This window comes from Limulus polyphemus, unplaced genomic scaffold (assembly GCF_000517525.1).
Source record: "Limulus polyphemus unplaced genomic scaffold, Limulus_polyphemus-2.1.2 Scaffold367, whole genome shotgun sequence".
In the NCBI taxonomy this organism is placed as follows: Eukaryota; Metazoa; Arthropoda; class Merostomata; order Xiphosura; family Limulidae; genus Limulus; species Limulus polyphemus.
This window is the reverse complement of record NW_013665977.1, coordinates 84796-99310: the sequence shown is the minus strand read 5'-3', so window position 1 is coordinate 99310 and position 14515 is coordinate 84796. Positions and strand designations below refer to the sequence as shown.

Genomic DNA, 14515 nt, shown 5'->3' with positions numbered 1-14515 from the left:
CAGGTACACTGCTTTCTGCTTCTCTCCATCCATTCATTTCTGCCAGGAGCTTAAATTGTGCTCATATATGGTTCCCATGGTACCTTCCCATCGAATTCCTGTGGCTTCCTCCATATATATAAAGGACAGTAAATCGTCCTTTAATGTACTTAACTCACTTTGAAATTTACTAATCTTTTCCATTTGTACTTCATGCTGATGTTGTACTCTCTCTCCTTGTTCTTCTTGCCACTGCTGTAGTCTCTCTTCTTGTTTATTTTCTTTCTTCTTCAACCACTGCTGTAGTCTCTCTTCATGTTCATTTTCTTTCTCCTCTAACCACTGCTGTAGTCTCTCTTCTTGTTTCTTTTCTTTCTTCTCCAACCACTGCTGTAGTCTCTTTTCTTTTTTCTTCAACAACTGCTGTAATCTTTATTCTTGTTTCTTTCGCTGTTCTTGTATTGCTGCCATCAAATCTGTTAAGTTGTAGTTTGATTTGCCTCTTCTCATTTCCATCTTTTTTTTTCTTTTCTGTCCCACTCTCAGACACCAATTTGTTATGTATCTGCTTATTTGTTTGTTTCTAGTAGAAATTCTATCCGAGGACCTTCAGCGATACAAGTCTTTTCTTGATTAAACCAGTTTATTCTTCCTCAATACAAACTTTTAGTACACAGAAGTTCCACAATCAGTACATTTCTCGTCACTATGCTTAACAACTTTTATAATACACGCTATAAATCACAGCGATTCACAATCTCTATAACTTAGCTCTGGACAAGTGCAAAGCACACACTTTACAGCTCAGTAGCTCGAAACTAGCAGAATCATAAATTACACGCAACTCAAAGTAACTACTGCTCTCTCTTCATTAACATCCCCGCTGGCTTTCTCTGCCAGGCTTATATACTAATGAAGAGGGCATCTCAAACTTCCCCGATCATTCGAGAAACATCACTCACATTACCAGCGCCAAACGCGCCAGCAGCGTCACGTGACTTCCGCTGTCGTAACAATACATTATAGGTTGTCTTTCAGAAACATTGTACTTTCAAGTGAAAACTGAATTTTCACAAGTAAGTATACTTGTGACTAGCATATAAGAGAAGAGGCCATGTAATTATAAGGAAAGGTTAATAAAATAATTTTGGTATTTTTAAGATATCACAGATTTCCACTAAGAGTGACAAGATAGGTTTGCAGAATAACGAATTCACAAGAAGCAAATAGACTAAACACAAATGTGCATTCAAAATGAAAATTATATTAAAAAAACTGTGAACCTATATACTTTATTTGTTACAATGGATAGTTAGGTTTTAAGATGTTTGCAAATTACTCATTGAGATCTTGTTCCAAACTGACTATGTTTACCTCATATTCTGGATTATATAAATCTTCCATTTTAACTAGTTAAGTGCTTCAGATTTACCCAGCAGGATTAATGCTCATTCCCAATGAAACAAGGGAGTTCATAACCTGAATAGACTATTTGACTGCCATTTGAAAATATAATTTCACACATTACACGTAACCTTGCAGTTATTTTTACCACAGAAGGACCATGCCAGTAATTAGGGTTATAAATGGAGGAAAATCGAAACATCTAAAGATGGAACCTATGCCGAGACAATAGACGGGGTAGGTGTCAGTGCACAGAGCAGTGCTGCAGACTGTCTACTGGTGTAAGGTGTGCTAAGTGTGAGAGGATACAAGGAGATATTCCTCTCCTATAGGAGGCCTGTAGGTTACCCAAACAAATGTTTAAAAATTTGGCCTTAAAAATGGATGTACGAGGCCTCTGTGCATATATAATTAAGATAATTCTGTGTATAGAATTAAGCAAATTTTTATGCAAGGACATGCCTCCACACACTTAAATATGCCTATGGGAGGGAGACTAATGTGGTGCATTGCTTATAGGCAACTTGAAAAGATAAATGTTTGTTGTAAACACCATTTTAAAAATATGCACTCATTGATTTTGGCATTTCAGTAAACATTAAGTTTATACTTGTATAAACTAATTCTATATTTCTTAATTATAATAAATTGATAAATATAGACAAATTGTCAATATAATGTGAGATATATATCTAGGATGCAGTTATTTTCTTAATATTTACTATTGTGTAATTAAATATTAACTTCCCTATACATGAACGAAAGAAACTGATTTTGTTTTCAAAATGCTGCATTGAATGCTTTCTTTCATGTTGATTATAAAATAGACACAATAAGTGACATATATACATAGTATGCAATTATGATTTAAGATCTACTATTGAATGAATAAATACTAGAAGTCTAACATTAGATGTATTATAATAGATAAATAACTTGCATGAAAACCCTATCAATATTTTATTGATTTTTTTGGAATGCGAATAGTCTAACACTAAATCAAGCTCTAGACCTAGGCCTAAACCAACTTTAGGCTCGAGGCTAATGTTAAGCCTAAAGAACATGAATTATGAGAATCACCATGAAGATTTTAACATTAAACTTAGATCTAGTATAACTTGTATATAGCTTTATAGGTCTATGCCTAATGTTACATTTTAAGTAGACTTAATTAAATTATTACTATGCCATCATATGAATGTGTGTGCATAGGTAATCTTACCATTGATATATTCAGTCAACATTAATGGATCTTTAAAACACATGGACATCAGAGTAGACCCCTGAAGATAATAGACTAAGCAGCTTCATCTAGTAGAAACCCTTCCCATAATTATGAGTTCCCAAGCTTTTGAAAATGCAGCATGCAGATACATGACATAGATTGTTATTGATCTTCTGACGCTCCTGTTGAAAAGACATACCTCACCAAAGCTTCAGAAGTACCTTTATATACAGATTCTTCAATATCTTGAAAAAGAGAACGACAGCATCAAAATATTTTCAACTACAAATGACAATGCACTTCATTCTTGCCCAGGAGCTAGCAAAATCATTAAGACAAAGCAAAATATTTCATCAACATCATTTTCAATGGCCTTTTCCTCAAAATAAAGTACTAATAAGTCTAGTTTAGGTGACCTTAGTTCCAAGAAAAAAAAATTAGATATAAACCCTTATGTAAACTTTCTTGTTCGATCTGGTAGCAAAAAAGGAATAATCTTGAACACAACAAGTTCTCCAGACTTTCTATACTGAGATAATGAGGAACTCTTTAACACCTGCCCCTCAGTGGCACAGCAGTATGTCTGTGGACTTACAATGCTAGAAACTGGGTTTAGATACCTATAACTATAAACAAACACTGTCACTGAGATACATGAGGTTAGTGCTGAACCACTACCAAACACTGTATGGGCTCTAAATGATCCTAACCATGCTTTAAATTTAAAGTATCAGATAATACAATTGTGAACACAAATGCCGCCTTGGATATTGACTCCACACATGATCGTACAACACATGTGGAAACACTAAACACAATCATACATGGAAACCAATGGATTTACATTGCTTACATCAAGAAGGCAACTAAAACTGTTGACAAACACAGACAATGCAGATACTAATATATATGTATATGTACAGCCAGTAAATATCAGATAAACAATGCAACCAGCTAAGCAGACTATCATCATTGAAGGAATCCCAGGCTCTTACAAGGAACCACATCTTGCAGCAAAAATTAAATACTGCAAACCAACTATTAAAATTACTGTGACCAAACGACTAACTAGGGGGGATTCCTATAGTCAAGGCTGCAGAAATGGCTGACCTAAACAGCCTACTTAAGGAATGGTCACAAAACACATTTAAACTGTGTCACATATCCATTAACATAACAGGAACTAAACCAAATGCTAAAACTTTTGTTATAACAGGGATCCACTATAACATAAAAGTAAAACAGGTCAAGTCCAAACTGATCAAAATCACATTCTCAAAAGTAGAAAGCATCATATCTAGTAGAACACAAAAGCCAACAAACAGATGTATGCTTGTGGTCTTCAGATCTTAGTCAAAAGTGTAAAATCTTCAACGTAGGCTATGATCTAGATAGTGATCATATTCCCATTTGTTACATTTTTTATCTTGACTCCTATCATATAAACCAAGATTAAGCTATAAAAAGGCAAACTGGTTAGACTACACAATCAACCTAGAAAGTTTATTACCAAACTGAATCACTCACTATGCCAAGGAACCATTAATTATAGACAAATTCTGCCAAAAATTAACTGGGTATCTTACCAAAGCCACAGATCTGACTGTTCTTAAACACAAACAACATACTACCTATAACACATGGCAGTTACATACACAAATAATAAACATGATAAAAAAATGCCACCACTGCAGAAAAACCTACATTAACACAAGAAACCCACATGTCAAAACACACAGTTAAACATACTAAGAAACAAAATATGCAATGAAATAAAACAACTAAAACAAGACAGGTGGGGCTCCTTCTGTTTGCATCTCAACGAACATACCAACCTTAAGCACTTTTGGTCACACACAAACAGCCACAACACACACAAAACATATCCCACATTCGAGCCTGAAAATAATACAGCATACACAATGCAAAACACAAGACATATCAGACATGAACAGTCACTATTTTACCTAGTCAGTGAACGTGTACTACAAAATTAATATACATACACACCAAACTTTTGAGTTAACATTAAATACACACAAAACTCACAACAATTATGTAAATACCACCAAGCATAGATGGAACTATCAAGGTGTATTATTCATTGGTTTTCAGACTCTCTAGAAAATAGAAAGTTTAGAGTAAATATAGATGGCAGTTACTCGGAGTACTTTACTCCTGAGGCAGGTACCATCAGGGACGGGTAGTTAACCCTATTCTATTCATCATGTATGTAAGCAATATGCTATTGACAGAACCAAATCACATGTAATTTTGCCTCCCAGTTTGTGGACAACATGACAATCTGAAAGTGTCCCCCGAACCCTTTGACAGCCATTACAAACCTACAACCAGTATTAACTCAAACAGTTAAATATTACAGTTAAAAACATAGAATAAAAATATATGTCCAAAAAACTACAGTTGTATTATCATCCAAACCCATCAAAACACATAGACACCCATGCAAATTATACTGACACTAAACCATCTCCAGATGTCTAAAATTCTTAGGCTTAGCAAATGATTCCGAATTAATGTGACAAAATGTATTACCCAAATCAGAAACAAAGTATGGTGAGGAGCAAACTACCCTATAAGTCTGTCTAGTACAAAAACGGGAACAACAAAAAAAGTATCATAAACATTTATGAAAATTTTATATGCCCCATTATAAAATATGCCTGCTCAGTATGGGTCAACATTACACTTACACATGTGAATAACAAGTTACAGCTAATACGAAACTTACTCTTAACAGCAGTATACAAAGTATCCAGAACCACAAACTTGTTATTCATGCACAAATATGCATACATACAGCCATTCTGTAACAGAATCCTAGATAGTTTGTATAAATATTTTGAGATAAACCTAAACAAGAATGATTTACCAAGTCCCATATTATTTGATTGTAGTTTAAGATGTGTAATGATCACATTTTGTTTTCAAACCTGTTGCAAAAAACTGCTTTCAGTATCAGCCCTGTAACCATAACAACAGGAACTAGTTAACTACACAGTTGCCTGGATGAAAACAAACACACAGCATATGATCATATATGATTTTTTTTTGTTTTAGGTGAGTGACCAAAAATAAGTTGGAGTAGAAAATTAAACTTATAAAGATATGTAAATCTTGAAAATTGTAATAAGAAAATATAAATAGAAAAAGCAATGTTTGTTTGTAGTTATACACAAAGCTACACAGTGGGCTATCTGTGCTCTGCCCAACACGGGTATCGAAACTCGGTTTCTAGTGTTGTAAGTCCGCAGACATACCGCTGTGCCACTGGGGGCGAAAGCAATTTACATAAAACAAACATACTATAGGATACTTTTATTAAACATGTTAAATCACAAATTCCAGTAAATGCCCTTATACCAGGAAATGAAAAATGTAAATGCATACATGTAAAACTATTATCTTGCTCATATCAAATACAAAGACTTACCTTATTTTCTTTATAAAGCTTAAGAAGTAACAATTTAAGAGGTTTAGACATTTGTGCCCAAAAATTCATTTAAAAAAATTAATTAAGCCCCAAATGTAGGTAATATAATGTAGTTATATGGTGTCACAGTTTTTGTCCTATACAACAACAACCACTGTAACAAAGTTAAACATAAAGTAGTGATATTGTGTAACATATTTTTTGTCCTATACAACAACCACCATTATAACAAAGTAGTACAGTTTTTCTGTTTCAGAATGAAATCAGATATAAATTGTCATTTAATAGCTCCACAATGAAATTTTTTTTATTAATAATATGTTCAAAAAAATATATAAAATGGTGCATAGAAAACAATGTTTTTGAAAAAAAGTTACTGTTTGAATTATTTTAAGTTCATATTATATAGTTGAAGGTGGTTTTATGTTTTCTCATCATCACTTATTATTTTCAATTGTATGAAAAAACTACATTCAGTAATTAATATACTTCTGTTGTGTTTCTCTTCATGAAAAACCTGCTGTCTGAATGTGTAAATATACTCACATGGTAACATCTCATGAACAAAATAATGGTTTTACTTCAAAGATTCTTTTAAAAAAGATTTGTGAACACTACTTTGAAGGAATTAAGTTTGACTGATCCTTTAAAATTAGGTGTGGTTTTGAAAGCAAATGCTATAACATTGTATTATAGACATGGGTTAGCCTCTCAGTCACAGCTTCTTGATCTATGAGGTGTTTAAGGTTTTTGTTAAAAAAATTAAGATTTTTCTGAACATATTGATGTGATTTGATATTAGATTCTAGTTTACTAGAGAAGCTGGTACGTAACTGTAATTTTAAATCACACATTAAATTAGTAAATAGAAACAAAACAGAACAAATTTAAAATTCCAACTATTAGAACTTATTTTGCAATTAAAGTGTCTTCTCTCTTTAGAAAAGATTTTAATTATAGCAAATTTTACTACATTAGTCATTTTAATTTAAATATATTGTAGTTAATCATTTTGTAACATATTTTTATCTTACGATCATTTCTTAACCGGTAAAAAAAAAACTTCAGTAGTTTTGAATGACTTCAAAAAAATGCCAGTGATGAAATAGATTGCTGTTCCTTAGAGGCTTCTTCTTGGATTTGGATTAGTTGTTTTTGTTATCTGTACTTAATTGAATTACATAAAAGTTTATTTAATTCATGAATTTTTACCTTACAGTTTGCTACAAAAATGCATCGATATCCTTATCCAACATACATTGAAACACATTTTAGTTTTGTAAACCAGCTTCCTGCACTGATTGTTATTGGCTTTCTCATTTTGTGTCCAGTTATTGTCCGAAGAATTGTGGATGAAAAATCCAGGGGAGCAAAGGTACATAGACATCCAAACTTTCAAAATTAATTCAGTAACATGTTTACCACTAAATATTGGTAGTGTAAAAAAATCCTGTATCAGTAGAGTTGTCATTTTTGTTGTAATGAATGATGAATATGCATAAGTACAATCCAGTATAAATATATGTAATTTGAAGTTAATTTACCAAAACATTTTTACTTATTCAGAACTTCTGATCACAAAAAGCTTACTAAATTAGATCATAAATATAACTATACATTAATGAGGTTGATCCTAATAAACTAACCAGAACTACTGAATATCATAAATCAAGGAAAATATATAATCATTAAAGTGCATTTAAATATCAGTTGGATACTCCCACATTAATGACATTTTGAGCTTAAAAGCCTAATATGTAATTTCACAAAGGTTTGTGTGTCAGTAGATAGAGACTATAATTTTTTTTTGTTCTAGTTATTCATTTATTTTTGGTTGACCGGTAAAATGAACTTTGAAACACTGACTAACAAGTACATGAGCTTTAGCATCAAATTTACCTTATGATGATGATGATAAACTATATGAAAATTTATATTTGCTAAAAATTTATTAATTATGCCTGATTTCTTTTGTTTATATACAGTGACAAAAAGTGAACCATTTACTTGGACTAATAGTAATATAATTTGTATTTTTTATCTTGAGAAAATTCTAGGAACTACATGATTCAAGAGAATTGTTGCTGCTATAAATGATAGATTTGTGTAATATTTCTTAGTTACTGGAAATTAATTTTTAACAGTTTGTTCAATTAGAAAATTGTCAAATGATATAGAAACATTTTGGCTGGTTGATGAACTGTATTCCACTAATATGCTTCTTTAATGTGTAAATATTTGATAAAAAATGGTACAAAACAATTAAATTTTTTTCATTTTATGTGTCATAGAATGTTTGTTTTTTACACATGATTTATTTGTTAGTATTTGTAGTAGAATATTGTATGCTTATCCATACAATGATTTCCAAATTTTGCTCCAATATGGGTAACTTTTTATTTGAACTCCCTCTTTGTCTATATATAAATAATAGAATAATTTTATGTAGAGAGATATAAAAATACAAATTGTAGTAAAACTATGCTCTTTCCAGTAACTTCTAAAGTGTAATGAAGTTTTTTCTTTCGAGTAGGAAATGATGCGAATGATGGGACTAAATGACTGGTGTTATTGGAGTGCTACATTCTTCAACAACTTTCTTGTTATGCTGTTCATATCAGCCATCTTCACAATCTTATTTAAGACGAACTTTAGAAAAGACATTGCTCTACTTTACCACACTGATGGATTTTTGTTATTTATTATTCTACTTTTGTACAGTGCAGCTACAATACTCTTTTGTATCACTATCAGCACATTTTTCAATAAACGTAAGGACTTTCTGTCATTATACTATAGAGGGTTGAGTACATTATTTTAAAACAATTTTGGTGTCTCTTTATATCATTACAGTTCATGTTGCCATGTCTGGGCATATTCTATTTAGACAATAGCTCTGCAGCATAATTTCCATCTCCAGAAGCTCTGTTGTAAAGCAGTCATATGCAAAGCACAACACTCCTCCTTGAAGGGTTTCCATAATCCCTCTAATGTACAAGGATGATGGTTTTCCAGTGTCCACTTCAACAGCCTGATCACACATTAATCCATAAGTACTGCATCTGAGGGCTTGACCTGCATGTCTTCCTATAGAAAAGCATGAATACCTCTTTCATTTTCCAGCTGCTTGTGGTATGTGATGATAAATCAGGAGGTACGACTGGAAGCTTTATTTTGGTAAACCCATACCCACCCTCTTAACCTTGTTTCCAGTTGAAAATCATTCTTGATTATATTGTATACTGTTAACTGGGACACATGAATGGCTTTTGCTACTGACAGTTGTGTTTCTGGATTCAAATCTGCCACAAGATTCCATGTTCTGCTTACCACAATGTGGTAAACCTTATTGCAAGTCTTTTTTATGAAAAGTTCTGATATTCTAAGTTGATCTATATTCCTTTTTTTTTAATACCATTAAGTATAACATATCTCTATCTTGGAAATTCTAAACCCCAATTTTAACACACATTTATGGTCTGAGTCTATGAGTATTTTGCATTGGAAAGAGCTTTTACACACCCTTCCTCAAAATGGTCAGTTGTCTGTGACATCACACTACTTTTGTAATGTCAAACAACATTCAAATGTAGTACTGATATGTTCCATTTCCATATCTACCTTATATCAGCTGTTGGTGTTATGTGATTTGCTGATTTGGATATTTCAAATTGTTTTAGTATAACATACTCAACCTTGTATGTTTAAAATAAAGTTCAAACTAGCATTTCAACTTAAGTGAATATATGGAAGATAAACAGCTCTTAATGTTATAGGATATACAGTGCTAGTATTGGAATATACCCAGAAGTTTTATGCTTGTAAAAGGTGTGATTCTTTTTGACAAATAAGTTTGTAGAAGTAAATTTATGAGACTGAAAACAAAGAAATTGCTCATTATTTTCAGTGTTATTTGAATTTCAATTTAATATGTGGGAAGGTTGTGTTTATTAGGCCAAATGAATATTTTGAATGTTTAAGTTTTATACATCTTTTGTAAAGAGGTCTCATTTTAGCTATATATTTTTTTTGTATTTTTCTTTTTTATATATATTTGATTTAATTTTTGTTTTAAACTTATGTTTCATAGTAGACTTATCTCTGAAATACTAAAGCTTTTTCTTGTTGAGTTGCTTTCTCAGTCTTTAACTCCTAAATGTTCTTGATGCAATGCAAAGTACATGTATACATCAACTTACCCAGAATTCTTCACTCTCTCACTTTCCACATGGTTTATTGGCCATATAAATAAGCCCCGCATTTCCACCATAAGCCAGATTTTCTTTTTGACAGTCATGCTGTTACGATCACCTGTTATGAATTTTAAAATCAATATTAACAACTGTAGCTAATTTTTCTACAAATATCGAAAATTTTACAACTCTTTAAGAGGCCTTACTCATGTAGTTGCCTCAACCATGCAGGTAGATTCTGTGGCTGTATTGTTTGTCCTTTTAATGATCAATTTAGGCCCTTATTCCTATTTTTGTCTGTTGGTGTCCCTGGTGAGTTTCATGATCAGATAAACACTCAGTGGAGAAATATTCTCCCATTTCTCTTGATGATGATGAGAAAAAAGATTTTTTTGTAGGTATATTCACCTTCTTTGTGTTAAGAGCGGGATTTGTTAGCTAGCCCTAATTATAAAGACATGGGGTACTTTCAGTTAATTCAATTTCCCAAAACAGAGAATTTGGTAAGTATGCTATGCAGTGGAAGTAATATTGAGTTCCATTAAAGCTAACTGAGTCTATACTAAGAAATAAATGGATGGGACACAAAGTGTGATACACAGTCAAACAATATTTAACACAACACAAATGTATAGTGTGTGCACTTCACATTATGGACAACAGACAGTTGCTCTTTACTGGAGTTATAAATTGATCAGGCTGATTATACTCCCTTGAGACTTATTTCCAAACTGACTGATTCACTCAAGAAGATGTTCCAGAGTAGGCTAAATCTCAGTAATGCAGATGTGACTGGTCATTCTCACTTAAACACAAGGGAAGCTGTTATATCAAGATATCACCTGACCTACCATTGGAGGAACAAAGGTAGCTAGGATAAAATCAACTTAATGATCTTCTTATCACATTTTATATGAAACTACACATGCCTAGAATAGATTAAAACTTCTAAAACATTATACGTAAAGTAAGAAGGCAGAAATTCATAGTATTGTGATATTTGATGATGCTATGTATTGCTATCTTCTTATAGTATTAGATATCTATTCTGAATTTAATCTTTGTTCAAAATATATGCAGGTTTCATATAATATGCGATTGAGAAAGCTGTCAAGTTTATCTTGTTGCAAGTAACCCTAGTTCCTTTGTTGTGCATAAAACTAGATAATAACTCTTACTGTCCAGGGAAAACATTGCTTAATATGAAATGTTGTGTAGAAATGTCGATATCAAGTGATATCTAGAGGTTATAGCCCTACATACATTGTAATGAAAATGACCAGTCACATGGGTTGTGCATGTTGCATACCAAGGAACATTACATTTAATCAGTCTGATCTTTTTTGGAGAGAATGTTCTAATGAATACAATCCTGTAATTCAAAATAAGAGTGATGCTCCAGTGCAGCCAAGCAGATACACACACTGTTCATGTTCCACTGAATAACAAAAAAATGTGTGTTTTATGTTATATACTTCATGTCAAGTCTTAAATAATTTATTTTATATTGAGTCAATCAATAAGAAGTTTAGTATAACTCCATAATTGATATCTTGAGTAAATCTCCAATTATCTGGCAGACATATCTGATATAGCTCTATAGTTTCAAAGTAAATGACTCAAATTCGATGACGAGGAACCCACTTTGAGACTAATAATGGTTGGAGATGGCTTGAATGGGTAATGAAGAAAAACTTTAATATAAGTTTAACATAACAGCAAATGTACAACATTTCAACAAGGTTTTGTCATCATCAGGTCTTCAACCATTAGTGGATGACTCAGTTCTTGAAGCTTTATATTTTCCACCTTGTCTTGATTTTCTAGCCATAATTGATGCTTTTAGAAATCAGCTAAACGTTAATAGCCTTTTGACTTTCTGATTGATTATATTTTTGGGGGAGAGGGACTGCCATGTGTCTTTTCCTTTGATCCATCATCAGATTTCTACCCTGTAAACTATTAATTTGTCTCATTTTGAAGGTTTCTTCTTAAGAGTTGTTATTAAATATCAGGTACTTTCATTTTCATGATTCTTTCAGTCAAGATCACTTTATGTCTTCCTTTACTGCAGTTCTCTTGGATGCAGTTTTTGGCTATTAATTTTCTTTTACTTCTTAGTCTATTGTACTTTGTAACAATACTCTTTCCCACTCCATTAACTTTTTTTGCAGGATTTTCATTAACATCAGTCTCTCAGTCAGGAGAACCATACCTCAAGGAGCTGATTAGGTTTAGTATTTCATCTTACTTCTGGTAGTTATTTTTATGAGCTGACCAGCTATTAATGTTCATACCCATACTTTATTTGCCTCCCTCATCTACTAAGAAGTAGATACCAGCAAGTGGGATCTTCATGCTTTACTTGATAAACTATTTTTGTTTGGGATAAATTCCCCATCTTTACTGTTTCAAGAGTTATCTTAAATCATGGATTTTTCTGTGTAAGTCACTTTTGGCTTTGGGATCCTTGGTTTTGACAGATCCTTTAATGTGATTTTAATGTTTTCCTTCCAAACCAATTTTGTCTCAAATTTCCTTTAGGGAAAAGTCATAATTATTTATCACACTTTTTCTAGGTTTTCAAATTATTGTATCTGTGGTTCCAGAGGATTTTAGATATGTCTCAACCTATCATTTCCTAGAGACACTCCAATTTCAAATAGAAAACCTGATATGGTTTTAGAAATTTCATTGTCATGGTCATTGGATGAAGATTGTGGATTGGATGCTTTTCTTCATATCCCTATTAATCTGTCTTCTCTTTATCTTCTTATGCCATTAGAGGCTAGTTTAACAGTTCTCTGCTCTTCCGTTTAGTTCCTTCCTATCAAATAGTCTAGTTTCACTGGTCTTTGGCCATTCCCTTGTTATCGACTTTTACATGAATGATTGGTTTATTTTTATCTTTTCATAGATTCACTGTTTTACACATATTAGTTTGACCACCCAGCTGCTACATCACAGTATTTGGTACATCTGTGTTTTTGATCAACACTGCAAACTCAAGAAGTTCTTCAGCATCTACTATGATGTTGCAAACATTGAAGTTTCTTGGGTATACCTTCATGTTGTCCTTCCTCTGGGGATGCACTCACAGGCAAAAAACACCTTACTTTTACTGTGGTGTCTTACTTCATGCCTGTTGACATGTAGTATGTTTCTTTCTTCGATCACTCTTGTATCTCTCCAGTTTTGGTTGAACTAAGAGTTTACCTCAACTGGACCTGCATTTCTCCCTTATCCTGTAGAGTTTCATCTTTTCACACATGCATCCCTCTCAGTTGAGACTCTGTGTTGAGGAATTGGCATGATTCTACACTACCATTCTGTGTTATTTCACACATGCATCCCTCTCAGTTGAGACTCTGTGTTGAGGAATTGGCATGATTCTACACTACCATTCTGTGTTATTTCACACAGAATATTCAGTAGTGGTAGCTGACATCAACATTGTGATAGTTATTTTGCAACCTTTTTTTTGCTGCAGTTTCTCTGTTTCCTTGGCTTCATTCTCAACATGTTCACCTTTGAGTCTGTCATGCTCCTAGTGTTATCACTTTAGCAAACTCTCTTTATCAAGATCTTCATTTTCTTCTACTATGTGAACTCTCAACCCTTATTTTAGTTTTTCTGTGAATTTGTAAATGTCTAGATCATCAAATAATTGATGCCTTCACAATGTTGGACAGTCATCAGTTTCCATTCTACTGGGCTTCAGTTCCAGAACCCAATTTTCTGGCTGTAGATTCTACAAGTCAATAATGAGAGAATCTTTTTTTCTTTTTTTTTGCCTACCCTCTTATGCAGTCCTGTAATTCAAAATAAGAGTGACACACCAGTGCATACAAACATCCAAGCAGGTACATTCATACCTGCATTTGGAATGATAACTTCATGTTGTCCTTCCTTCCATCTACAAACATTTTAGGCCAAACAGGGGTGTTGCAGTAACGGCCACCACTCAACCACCAGGATAATCTCCTCCCCTTCACAAGTTTTTCAGCTGTGGTTTCGGTGATCTTCACAATTATTCTTATGGCAGCACAGCTATTCTGTTCCTCAGAATATAATGGATCCATATGGTAGCAGCAAGTAGCAGATGAGTTATTCTGTGTTATCTGCTTATTTAGCACTTGGGCTCACCCCTTTGTTTTATATGACAACTCAAGTATTTCTGCACCACCCAACATCTTCTTCTTCCGTAGCTTTTTCCCGTATCTATACGGGGTCGCTATTTGCGGTGTTGGCAGGGTTTTT

At 33.0% G+C, this 14515-nt stretch overlaps 1 protein-coding gene across 1 annotated transcript in view; it reads left to right on the top strand.

Moving 5' to 3' along the window:
- LOC106457733 (ATP-binding cassette sub-family A member 3-like) overlaps positions 1-14515 on the top strand; it is a 135134-nt gene that overhangs the window by 39116 nt on the left and 81503 nt on the right. The window contains exons 5-6 of the mRNA XM_013917179.2: positions 7282-7437; positions 8596-8833. Coding sequence (XP_013772633.2) covers positions 7282-7437; positions 8596-8833 — 394 coding nt within the window. The remainder of the gene's footprint in view (positions 1-7281; positions 7438-8595; positions 8834-14515) is intronic.